Source organism: Phyllobates terribilis, unplaced genomic scaffold, assembly GCF_046119375.1.
Source record: "Phyllobates terribilis strain yellow unplaced genomic scaffold, ASM4611937v1 Scaffold_7__3_contigs__length_470593459, whole genome shotgun sequence".
In the NCBI taxonomy this organism is placed as follows: Eukaryota; Metazoa; Chordata; class Amphibia; order Anura; family Dendrobatidae; genus Phyllobates; species Phyllobates terribilis.
The window spans coordinates 297,735,351-297,749,002 of NW_027362767.1; the positions used below are offsets into that span (position 1 = coordinate 297,735,351).

General features: G+C 43.9%; 1 protein-coding gene across 4 annotated transcripts in view; it reads left to right on the top strand.

The window, feature by feature from the left end:
- Positions 1-13,652, top strand: part of LOC141154697 (actin-binding protein WASF3-like) — a 116,429-nt gene that overhangs the window by 65,125 nt on the left and 37,652 nt on the right. For all 4 annotated transcript variants that reach the window (XM_073641029.1, XM_073641032.1, XM_073641030.1 and 1 more), the window contains exon 2: positions 7,994-8,168. In XM_073641029.1, the coding sequence (XP_073497130.1) occupies positions 8,036-8,168 (133 nt within the window). In that variant the 5' untranslated portion in view covers positions 7,994-8,035. The remainder of the gene's footprint in view (positions 1-7,993; positions 8,169-13,652) is intronic.

Consider the following 13,652-nt stretch of genomic DNA (forward strand, 5'->3'; position numbering starts at 1 on the left):
GCCTAGGCAGTGCTGCAGTGCTTCCGGCTTCTGACTGATGTGCTCATTTCAGAGATGGAAGCTAAAGAGGAGGAGGAGGTGCAGAAGCTGTATAATGTGGGGGCAACCCTGATTGACCCAGGGTCCGCAATCCTCGGCGTCGGGAGAACGTGTTCCATCCCAAGGTCCTACTGGATCCCGGCTTCCACTATATTAACCCACTGTGCCGTCAGCGAGATGTACACTCCCTGCCCACAAGCACTTGTCCACATGTACGTGGTTAGGTGGACTTTCGCAGTAACTGCGTTATTGAGGGCACGGCTAATGTTGTGGGACATGTGCTCGTGCAATGCGGGGACAGCACACCGGGAGAAATAGTGGCGGCTGGGGACTGAGTACCGAGGCACGGCCGCCACCATCAGGTTGTGGAAAGCTTCCGTCTCCATGAGCCTAAAAGGCAACATTTCGAGTGCAAGCAGTTGCGAAATGTGTGAATTTAGTAGTGTGGCCTGTGGGGCGTATTTGCCCTTGTGTTCCAAGGACTGGGGTAGGGACAACTGAACGCTGCGCTGGGACAAGGAAGTGGACATGCTTGCTGATGGTGCTAGTTGAGACATATGCACCGACATGTGCAGGGCGGGAGGCATCTGCGGAAGAAGCAGTGGTGTCACCCACAGACACTGTTTCTGGACCCTGGGGTTCGGCCCATTTAGTCTGGTGCTTTGCTGCCATATACCTGATTATGCTGGTGGTGGTCAGGCTGCTAGTTTTGCTACCCCTGCTAATGCTGGCCTGGCAGGTGGTGCAAATGGCCTTTTTGTGGTTATCTGCAGAGTCTTTAAAAGACAACCAGACTCAGTAAGTCCTAACAGTTGTACTGGCAACTTTCGTCGAGTTGGTGTTAGGGCAACGCTTTCCCGCCTTGTGTCTGCGGCCACCACGCTGCTTCTTCCTGCCTGTTGTGGTGCTATGCCTTCCTCCTCGTGTGTGCTGCTGTTCTCGCTCTGTATGCCCCCCTGCCAGGTTGGGTCAGTTACTATATCATCCACCACCTCGTCTTCCACTTCCTCTCCCTGGTCCTCCTCCTGACTTTCTGACTATTGTGTCTCATCATCATCATCCACCTCTTGCGACAGTAATTGCACTTTCCCGCAGTTGCCCTCATGTGACCGTGGCTGCTCAAATATTTGAGCATTGCTACACGCGTTCTCATCCTGACTCACTTGAAGCTGGCCGGGCGAGAGGCCCAAATCTACAAGTGGAAAAGCTAATGGCTCTTCTGAGTGTCCAAGGGTGGGATCAGTTGTCTCCGGGCACTTGGCATGGTGGGAGGAACGAGGATCAGGATGAGGAATATGCGGTCCAGACCCTTGGCTACTGAGACTTGACCGTGTGGAAGACAGGGTGGTAGTGGTGGTGGCAAAGTGACTGGAAGCATTATCTGCTATCCAATCTACAACCTTTTGACATTGCTCTGGATTAAATAGTGGTGTGCTGCGATCCCCTAGCAATTGGGATAGGAAGGTTGGGTGACAAGATGTGAGTCTTTGCTCTGGCACAATTTCAGCTTGCCCACAGCCTCGGCCTCTGCATGCTCCATCACCTCCACTTCTCTGTCCCTTGCTACGCACCTAGCCCATTTTAAATGGAGGACAATATTTTCCACTTTCACTAGAAATGGCTGATTTTGGAACTTAGTTATATGTGATACGTCTGACAGAGAACCACTGTTTTAAATACCTGGCCTCTACTTTACTAATATTATTTTTCACAGAGACTTAGTGTGAGTAGCTTGAACGACACACTGCAACAAAATGGAAGGCAGAAATGGCTGATTTTGGAACACTGTTATATGTGATATGTCTGACAGAGAACCATGGTTTTAAATAGCAGGCCTGTGATTTACTAATATTATTCGTCACAGAAACCTATTGTGAATAGTTTGACCGACACACTGCAACAGAATGGAAAAGGAGGCAAATATTTTCCAGGTTCAGTTCAAATTTCTGGATTTTTATCGCTGAAATATGGAACAGATCAGGCTTTATTCTGCAGTGCTAACAAGCAAATGGAGCAGACAAATGGTGTACTCTGGATTGCTTTTTAAGCAAATAACCAGGATTAAGATAAAAAAAAAAAAAATGCCCTGGCCCCTGATACCAGGGACTATGTCTACAAATATCTGTAAAGAACAGCTGCAGCAGGAACGTTCTATGGACCCTCTTGCACTATATGCACTGCAGTCTGCCACATACACTGCCTGCCTGCCTAACTCCTGCTATCACCTTCACCACTGAAAATATGCACCTGGATTAGTCCTCAGAAGGACTGTTAGTTCAGATGGATATATATATGTTGTGAAATATCTATACAGACTCTAAACAAGCAAATCTCTCCCTGATGCAGCAGCAGCTCTCTCTACTCTGTCTGATTCCGGGGTAGACTGTGACGAGCATGGCGTCGTCGGGTCTCATATAGACCTGATGACGCTGTGCGGCCAGCCAATCACTGCAATGCCCACAACCAACATGGCTGCGGCGTTACAGTGCGTGACAGGTAATCCCTGCATGTTCATTGGCTCTCTAAAGAGCGCCAAACATGCCGAGAGGGGACCTGAGCTCCCGTTGAGCAACCCGGAAATACTCGGCGAGCAAGTCGACCTCCGTGATGCTCGGGCGAGTACTGAGCAGTGGCGAGCACGTTTGCTCATCACTAGTGAAGACCTGTAATGAACTGTGATTATAGAGGTTCTTTGAGTGGCTTACTGGCAGGGTTTAGTAATCTATTAGATACTCACTGATTTAATGTGCAAAGATAGAGGTGGCTGGGATGGGACATTCATCTAAGGACTCTACTTAACTGGCTGCTCAAGAAATATGCATTGGACTGATATGAGGAGCCACAGAATTCGGATAGACATACAGAAAAAGAAGCAGAGCAAATATCCAAGGAAACAACAAACTTCTAGGGGTTTTCCAGGCTAAAGAGAAAGTTCTGCAATCATTCTATGTGACTGCAGATTGCTGAATCGTGACAGTGTGAAACTTGCACACTGTCAGGATGCCCCTTTATTTCCAGCATGAGCAGGCTGTCACGTGACTATGAGTAAATGATTTGCATGCTTGCAGTCACAGGCTGAGTAGTTTCTTATTCGCTTCTCTCAACAAATTATAGAGAGAACATTGGGAGAAGTGGATTAAAAGCTTTTTGACACGCGACCACTATTATGGAAATATCGTACTTCTGAGCATATAACCACCAACTCGTGCTGGAAATAAAAGCATCTTGTGACAGTATATTCTCAGCGTATGTTCCCTGTATACAGGTCATACGGCTGAGTAATCATTATCTTATTAATCACACCTGGTATGCCTCTACTTATAGTGTTGGTATGTGTTTTTGCTGCACTTTACCCCTGAGGAAGCCACAGTAGTGGCGTAACGCTTAGGGTCTGGTATCCCTCCCATACCCTATATTGAATCAGGAGACCCTGTGTGGAGGTGTGTATGGTTATTATTACATGGGCCACATACTTTTGTGCCTTTCATTGGATGTATTTATCCCTCTTGGTGGGATTCCATCTATATTTAAAGCAGACTTATCAGATGTCTTGTATAGGTTGTTATTGTACCCTATAGGTCTTATAGCTTCTATATATAAGCACCTATTACTCCTGTCTCATCCATATTGTTTGGATATTTGGAAGGGAACTTTTCTTGATACACCTTTATTGTAATCCTTACATGATTGCTATGCTTCTCCGTAGGGACTTACTTCTGTTTTAATGGCTTTTAATATTTCTGGTGTTTTTTCAATGAATAAAAATGGTTTTGTATTACAATATTCATTTTTTTTGCCATTCAATTTATTTATATGTTATTTAGATGTCTGGTGTCTTTACACCATTGTCTTCCCTTTTTCTAATATTATGTTAAGGTGTATGGCACAGAGTCTCTTTTTATTATTTGACGTGGTGCTGGTGCTCTTGTTTTTTGAGTGTGCTGATTGCACATAGTCACAATTCTGCAATCCTCAGTCACCTAGAATGTCTGCCGAAATTTCTCTTCAGCTCAGAGAACCCTGTTAACATATTGATTACATACCCTTAGGATAGCTTATCAATAGCTGACCCGTGTTGTTGGACATCCAGAACCCCATAGATCAGCTGTTTCCAGCTATGGCAGTCGGATATAAGCAGTGAATAGAGCGGAGCAGCACAGCTCCACACACTGTGTAATGGCTTTTCCGGTACTACAGATCAGCTCCTACTCACTTCATTAGGAGATAAATTGCCCCATCGGAGAGCGGCTACTATCCAGTGTATGGTGCTGTGCTGTTTGGCTCCATTTACTGTTTATATCTAGCCTTTGCCAGAGCTGAAATCAGCTGATCACTGAGGGTACCAGGTGATGGATCCCCACCGTCCAATAATGGTGACCTATCACAAGGATAGGTCATCAATTTAGTAAGGCTGGAAAACCCTTTTAAATGTTTTTTTAATGTTATAAAGTGATGACATTTTACTATCATATGTCATCACGATATCATCCGCAAGGTTTTAAATATTAGGACTTTCATAGTGTCTGAGAATGAAGCTCTGCATCCTCCTCATTGCTTTTTCCCCTGCAGATACAGGTGCGTCTCACTAAATTAGAATATCATGAAAAAGTTTATTTATTTCAGTTCTTCAATGCAAAAAGTGAAACTCATATATTATATAGAGTCATTACAAAGAGAGTGATCTATTTCAAGTGTTTATTTCTGTTAATGTTGATGATTATGTCTTACAGCCAATGAAAACACAAGTCATTATCTCAGTAAATAGGAATAAATAACAAAAAACACCTGCAAAGGCTCCCTACACGTTTAAAAAGGTCTATTAGTCTGTTTCAGTAGGCTCCACAATCATGGGGAAGACTGCTGACTTGACAGATGTCCAGAAGGCAGTCATTGACACACTCCACTAGGAGGGTAAGCCACAAAAGGTCATTGCTAAAGAAGCAGGCTGTTCACAGAGTGCTGTATCCAAGCATATAAATGGACGTGGAAGGAAAAAGTGTGGTAGAAAAAGGTGCACAAGCAACTGGGATAACCGCAGCCTTGAAAGGATTGTTAAGAAAAGGCCATTCAAAAATTTGGGGGAGATTTACAAGGAGTGGACTGCTGCTGGAGTCATTGCTTCAAGAGCCACCACACACACACACACACACACACACACATACACACACACGTATCCAGGACATGGGCTACAAGTGTCGCATTCCTTGTGTCAAGCCACTCATGACCAATAGACAACGCCAGAAGCGTCTTACCTGGCCAAGGAAAAAAAGACCTGGACTGTTGCTCGGTGGTCCAAGGTGTTGTTTTCAGATGAAAGTAAATTTTGCATTTCATTTGGAAATCAAGGTCCCAGAGCCTGGAAGAAGAGTGGAGAGACCACAATCCAAGCTGCTTGAGGTCTAGTGTGAAGTTCCCACAATCAGTGATGGTTTGGGGAGCCATGTCATCTGCTGGTGTAGGTCCACTGTGTTTATCAAGACCAAAGTCAGCGCAGCCGTCTACCAGGACATTTTAGAGCACTTCATGCTTCCCTCTGCCGACAAGCTTTTTGGAGATGGAAATGTCATTCTCCAGCAGGACTTGGCCCCTGTCCACACTGCCAAAAGTACCAATACCTGGTTAACCAACATTAGTATCACTGTGCTTGATTGGCCAGCAAACTCGCCTGACCTTAACCCCATAGAGAATCTATGGAGTATTGTCAAGAGGAAGATGAAAGACACCAGAGCCAACAATGCAGACGAGCTGAAGGCTGCTATCAAAGCAACCTGGGCTTCCATAACACCTCAGCGGTGCCACAGGCTGATCGCCTCCATGCCACGCCGCATTGATGCAGTAATTGATGCAAAAGGAGCCCCGACCAAGTACTGAGTGCATTTACTGAACATACATTTCAGTAGGCCAACATTTCAATACACGATGACTATCGGTCATTGATGGCCACTATGTATACGTACAACTATAAGTCCACTGTACCCTCTGTTATGTGCTATTAGCCAAATGGCACAAACATTTTTTTTCCTGCAGTTAAAGCTAATGGAAGTGCAGACTCTAAATAGGACAGCGTAATACAGGGACAGATCCTCTGTGATACTATGATAAATAATACATTCTATGTTACTGCCTGGCCTAAATAATCTGCGTGCTGTTACTGAATAAATATACATTTCCTGAACTAGATTACATTACGGCTAAACCATAACAGCAGTAATAATCTCTCCAAAAAGTCTTGTCATCCCCGATGTTCTAGTAGTAGATTTACCTCTTTATCAGGAAAACAATCCCTGCAATTCTTCATATTACCAAGTCCATCATATCTATAACAATGATTCTGCAGCTGTTGGTGGCAAAGCTTCAAACTTCTGGGCCCTAGTGTAAAATCTCCATCTGAGTTCCCAACTATCACAGGTTTTTAAAGGGAATTTTTTAGCAGGTTTTTGCTATGTAATCTGAGAGCAGCATGATGTAGGGCAGAGACCCTGATTCCAGCGATGCATCACTTATTAGGCTGTGCTGTTGTTTCAACAAAATCAATGTTTTATCAGCAGGAGATTATCGCTAGAGGACTAGCTGTTTCGTGCCACCTAGTCAACCTGCTCTGTATAATCCCGCCCACGCCACTGATTAGCAGCTTTTTGTCAATTTACTGTGTACACAGAAAGCTGGCAACCAGTGGTGTGGGTGGGGTTATACAGGGCTCAGCATTCTGAGCACTGCTAGATCTGCAGCAGATTAAACAGATTTTTATCCCAACTGTTGCAGCCAGTAAACTAAGTGATACATCACTGGAATCAGGGTCTTTGTTCCTACATCATGATGCTCTGAGATGGGATGGCAAAAACCTGTTGGTAGAGTCCTTTTAAGAGTTCTGGTCTTCTTACATGATCCAAAGGGACCTTCTGGGCTTCCTTAAGGCTCCAGGGCGAGGCTCCAACTGCAACCTCTAAACCCTGTATGGGTATGTCCGTGTCATGCTTGGTATGGAAATAACCCAGCGTACGATGATGGGAAAAGGGGGGAAGCCCAGCAACTAGGGAATGGGGGAGTGGAGACCCCTAAGCAAATCTAACAACACTCTGACTCCCCTATCGTTCCTAAATAGGTTCCGCACCTATCGCCGAGCGGGATACCTTAGACCTGGCAGGCCCTAGAGCTAGGCCCTAGGAAGGGAGGGGGAGGGGTGAGCACTAGTCAGCCCCACTGCAACGAAAGACAAACAAGGAAAACAGACAAGGGGATACACTTAGCTTTGAAAAGACACCAGAGAGATCACGACTACAGTCCACAAAGGAACTCCAAGGTGAATCTAGCCAACTGCTAGAATTCCAGACCTGAACAGAGGAATTAGCTCTATTATCAGCACCTCTCTGGAGAAACTGAGTGTATTTAAAGATCCAGCAAGGGTGTGTTAATTAGCAGCAGAAGGTGGAGATCACCGCTGGATCCTAGAGAGGGAGGGATGATGAAAGGATCAAGAAGGTGTCTGCAAGGCGCAGTGACCTTCTACAGCCGGATCCAGAATGACTGTCTGTCAAACCTGACACACCCGTGATCATGGTTTGCTAGAAGTCATCTTTATAGCACAGCCTATCTGTCTTTGAGGCATGGTCTCTACTATTCTTGATATTAATATTATGTCAGTCAGATCACATCGGTAGGGGCATGTGTCCTAAATAAGTGGGATTTGGGCAGATTTTCAGTTGTGTGATGAGGGCTTATACCCTCGTCCGATTTCCATAATTCCCATTCAAGCGAGGCTCAACCATGTGAAGTCTTCTGGGAACTGCTTCTTCAGGACATTGTCTAGGGACTCACATTTTAACTTTGGAGTATTACTTTTGTCATAAGACACTACTTTTTTTTTACATTTATTAGAGAATTTATATTATCATCAACTTGTATATGTGCTATTACAGGTGGTGGAAATATCAGGTCTCTTCTATTGCCGTTTCAGTTGCCTTTTGATGTCCTATTCAGCTGAATCCAAAAGAAGAAAATGCCATTGGTTAAGAGAAATATTGAACCGCGGCATTTATGCCGTGGGACGGTGCCAGATGGAGTCACCAGCGAGCTGGAGTGTGTCACAAACAGTACCCTGGCCGCCATCATCAAACAACTGGGCAGCCTAAGTAAGTGCAAATCTGTTACTGGAACACTGAGGATTCTGTATATTTATTATACATCACTAGGAGCCGGTCTTTACATATTGACTAGATTACCCGCCGTACTATAATCTGCAGGATAATGGGGCTCATAAGGCTCAAGCTCCTGCCCGATTACAAATACACATCCCGCAAATCCTCTAGCAGACCTAATATCCAACACTACAAGACCAGCATAATTTACCTACTTGCCATGAAACCGATGAGAGAAATCTCCTGCTTATCTGGATATCAAATATGCTTCAATCTCTGGCTGTTAATATATACAGGTATAACCAGAAGTTTACATACACTATATAAAAAGACACATCCATGTTTGTCTCAATATCTGACATGAAATCAGAATAAACCTTTCCCGTTTTAGGTCAATTAGGATTACCATAATGTTTAATATTTGCCAAATGCCAGAATAATGAGAGAGAGAGAGAGAATGGTTTAAGGCATTTTTATTACTTACTGCAAAGTCAAAAGTTTATATACATTTCATTAGTATTTGGTACCATTGCCCTTAAACTGAATGACTTGGGTCAAACTTTTGGGATCCTATCCCAATATGTAGAAGGTGTAATAATAATATTAGCAAATGCCTCCAATTAAAATGTAGTATAGTTCTTCTGATAAGCAATGTTGCTTACCCCATGTCCAGGGCATTTCAGTAGCTTAGGTATCCATGGCTACAACCACTTCCATAGTGACAGTTTGTTAGTTGTTAATGGTCATAATAACCATGGAAATTTAACTACTGCAATGCCCTGCACATGGGGTAAGCGACATAGCTTATCAGAAGAACTATACTATATTACTAATTGGAGGTATTTACTAATATTATTATTATTACACCTACTACATATTGGGATGGTATCTTGGAGGATGGAATATGCCTTTAAACATATATGGTTGAAATCATACAGCCATGGTCTAATACATGCTGCTCGTGGATCGGGCCGCGTGTATCAGCTTTTAGGTTCCCTTTAAAGTAGGGAAATAAGAATAGAAAACTTCTTTTGGAATCTCGAAATTAAATCCCGAAGGTGTACTGACCGCCACTTTGAGGTCAAACAGATGCTTACCCGAATCTGGCACAACCACAGCTCTGCTACTAAGTGATGGCAGGCAAACACCTCATCGGTTTCATGTCATTCTCCTTGTTATGCCCTGTTCTGCCACCATACTGTGTACTCACTTTCACTATATTTATTGACTATATGTCAAGATTTTTTGGCATCTGGTTTAATGATTTCATTAAAATTTATTGTAATTTTAAGTTTGAAGCTGACATGCTCTTCATTTTATTTTTCACTTTTAGCTGCACATTGCAGTCAAATTAATGGTTAATTCTTACGTGAAGTAGATGTCACATTGGAAAAATGGATCTGTCACTAGATTTCACACTGCTTATATTATTAAGGATGATACTGAGACCTGATAACTTACTTTTACCCAGAATGGTTGTGTAATCCTTTTTGAAAGTTTTACCACTTACCATTAAAATAATAATTTTATGAGTACGCTTCAAGCTGGACTAAAAAAACTAATTTTCGTAAAAGGATTATGAGCCCATTCTTACGTAGATTTTCAAAGTAAGTACAACAGTGTTGTCAAGTCTAAAAGATCTATGTTATAATATATGCAGTTTATGTTGTGAAATCTGGTGACCGATTTACTTCAAATAGGCAGAAAAATCATTTTATGATTAAATGGAGGGAGCAGTGGGAAAAAATAGCTGGTTCTGGAGATGAATGGATTTTTGTAGGAAAGCAGATAAGAAAACTCAATGGTAAAAAAGAAAAATAAACCCTAAGATTAGCTGTGCAGACTTCCGTGGAAGCTGTAGTTCAAGGAAACTGACAGAAGACAGTTACAGTGGGGAAAATAAGTATTTGATACACTGCCGATTTTGCACGTTTTCCTACCTACAAAGAATGGAGAGGTCTGTAGTTTTTATCGTAGGTACAATTCACCTGTGAGAGACAGAATCTAAAAATAAAAAACAGAAAATCACATTATATGATTTTTAGATAATTAAATTGCATTTTATTGCATGAAATAAGTATTTGATCATCTACCAACCAGCAAGAATTCTGGCTCTCACAGACCTGTTAGTTTTTCTTTAAGAAGCCCTCCTACTCTTCACTCATTACCTGTATTAATTGCACCTGTTTGAACTCGTTACCTGTATAAAAGACACTTGTCCATACACTCAATCAATCACACTCCAACCTCTCCACCATGGCCAAGACCAAAGAACTGTCTAAGGACACCAGGGACAAAATTGTAGACCTGCACAAGGCTGGGATGGGCTACAGGACAATAGGCAAGCAACTTGGTGAGAAGGCAAAAACTGTTGGCATAATTATTAGAAAATGGAAGAAACACAAGATGACAATCAATCTTCCTCGGTCTGGGGCTCTGTTACGCTCGCGCCCGGACTGACTGGCGTGAGCGTGATTAGTGATCCCACTGTACCATGAACCGAGGAGTGCCTGGAGGGGCGTAACTAAGTATCAACCCGATCCAACCAAGGTCGCACGGTGGCTCAGTCGACTCCGTGAACCAGGGAGGAACTGAGCAGAGGGAGCAGGTGCTACTCCAGGTCAGACCCCGGTCACAGCTGTTGACCCACACCGGGGAATGCAGGAACAGGCAGGTTAAACTGGCATATTGACTGGTGGGTACTGGCAGGCACGGCTGGTATGCAGACAGGTGGATATTGACAGGCACAGCTGGTATGCAGACAGGTGGGCACTGGCAGGCACGGCTGGCATGCAGACAGGTGGGCACAGACAGGCACGGCTGACATGCAGACAGGTGGGTACTGGCAAGTAGGAACATAGGCAGGATAGGGACCAGTACAGACTGGGATACAGGAATGGAGCCGCAGGTGCAGTAGACAAGGAGAGCGGAGCAAAACCGCAGATGCGGTGAACAAGCAAAGCAGAGCAAAACCCGCAGATGCGGTGAACAAGCAAAGCAGAGCAAAACCGCAGGTGTGGTAAACAAGCAGAGCAGTGCAAAACCCACAGATGCGGTGAACAAGCAGAGCAAAGCAAAACCCGCAGATGGGGTGAACAAGCAAAGCAGAGCAAAACCTGCAGATGCGGTGAACAAGCAAAGCAGAGCAAAACCGCAGATGCGGTGAACTAGCAAAGCAGAGCAAAACCCGCAGATGCGGTGAACAAGCAAAGCAGAGCAAAACCGCAGGTGCAGTGAGCAAGCAGAGCAAAGCAAAACCCGCAGATGCGGTAGACAGGACAGGGCTCTGATCACATGGAACAGACTGGAAAACACAAGAAGAAAGCTGGAACACAGGAGTTAGATACAGAGGCAGGGAAACAGAACGAGCAGAACCAGATACACACAAGGTACTTGCAGTGAAGTAGCGAATGGACACAAAACTCACAAACAGAAGTACAGAGACAGCGAGTTGGAGTTAGGTGCAGGTTCAGATACTGCAGGAAAAAGGGAAGATACAGACATAGAGACAAACAAGTAACAGACTAGGACACTGTTCAGACAGGGCCTGAACCAGGAACAAGATACAAGAACGAGCCTGGAAACTCAGCCCCCAGGGTGGTAGAAACTGACTAGAAGTCACAGGTACAGGTAGCGGCCCTGTGTACTCAGCCCCCAGGGTGGCAGAACAGACTAGATACAGGACAGGACCTGGCACCTCAGTTGCAAAAGACAAACTGAGTGAAAGTGTTGCTCAGGCACCTCCTACTGGGTGGAGGGGGTTTAAGTATCCAGTGACTCACAGCAATAGGCTGGGGACGCATTAGGACTGTGCACACAGTAGCTATAAGAAACAAGCAGAAAGCCGCGCCGACACCCTAAGCAATCAGACAAGAGACATGGACACAGCAGGTACTGGAGCAAAGAGTGCAGCATGGACTGACAAGTAAGATTGCAGTCTTGCATGGTGGGAGGTGGTGCATCATGCAAGGATGCCGCCAGGGATGTTACAGGCTCCATGCTAGATCTCGCCTCGTGGGGTAAGGATGATTCTGAGAAAGGTCCGGAATCAGACTAAAACTACACGCGAGGACCTGGTCAATGGCCCGAAGAGAGCTGTCTCAAACATTATTGTTAGTAACACACTATGCCGTCATGGATTAAAATCCTTCAAGGCACGCAAGGTCCCCCTGATCATGCCAGCACATGTCCAGGCCTGTGTGAAGTTCGCCAATGACCATCTAGATGATCCAGTGGAGGCATGGGAGAAGGTCATGTGGTCAGATGAGACAAAAATAGAACTTTTTGGTATCAACTCCACTCGCCGTATTTGGAAGAAGAAGGATGAGTACAACCCCAAGAACACAGTCCCAACCGTGAAGCATGGTGGGGGAAACATCATACTTTGGGGGTGCTTTTCTACAAAGGGGACAGGATGACTGCATCGTATTGAAGGGAGGATGGATGGAGTCATGTATCGCAAGATTTTTTTCCAACAACCTCCTTCCCTCACTAAGCACATTGAAAATGGGTTGTGGCTGGGTCTTCCAGCATAACAATGATCCGAAACACACAGCCAGGGCAACTAAGGAGTGGCTCCGTAAGAAGCATTTCAAGGTCCTGGAGCCAGTCTCCAGACCTGAACCCAGTAGAAAATCTTTGAAACTCAATGTTGCCCAGCGACAGCCCCAAAACCTGAAAGATCTGTATGGAGGAGTGGGACAAAATCCCTGCTGCAGTGTGTGCAAACTTGGTCAAGAACTACTGGAAACATCTGACCTCTGTAATTGCAAACAAAGGTTTCTGTACCAAATATTAAGTTCTGTTTTTCTATTGTATCAAATACGTATTTCATGCAATAAAATTAATTATGTAAAAATCATACAATGTAATTTTCTGGATTTTTTTTTTAAGATTCTGTCTCTCACAGGTGAAGTGTACCTACGATAAAAATGACAGACTTCCATTCTTTGTAGGTGGGAAAACTTGCAAAATCAGCAGTGTATCAAATACTTATTTTCACCACTATATGTATGGTAAAATGTAGAGATCTACAATAATCTAAGGTACAGAATGTCACTCAGAATCCACTTTCTGGATTTTGTCTGTACTTTTTTTTCCTAAACCTGGGGTCTGTAAGCGGAGAGTCTTGAAAAGACATTCTTAACATAGTGCACTATTTCCAAAGTCACTGGGTGACTGTCGATGTATTTTGAACAGAGGCACTGAAAGAACCTCATAAACGGAAGGCTTCTACTTTGTGTTTCACAAAATCAAAACTTATTGTATTATACTTAATCAAATACATTTGATGTGTTTTTTTTTTACGGATTTTAAAAGGACAAATACAAATTTGAAAATGTTTGTTCTACCATAAAGTTTTCTGCAGTGTTAAATTGCATTAAATGTTAAGCGTCCGCCATTCTAATGTGTATATCTGGGAAACAGAACATTACAGCCTTTTTTTGTTTTAAAAACATATTGATTCATAATGAACCT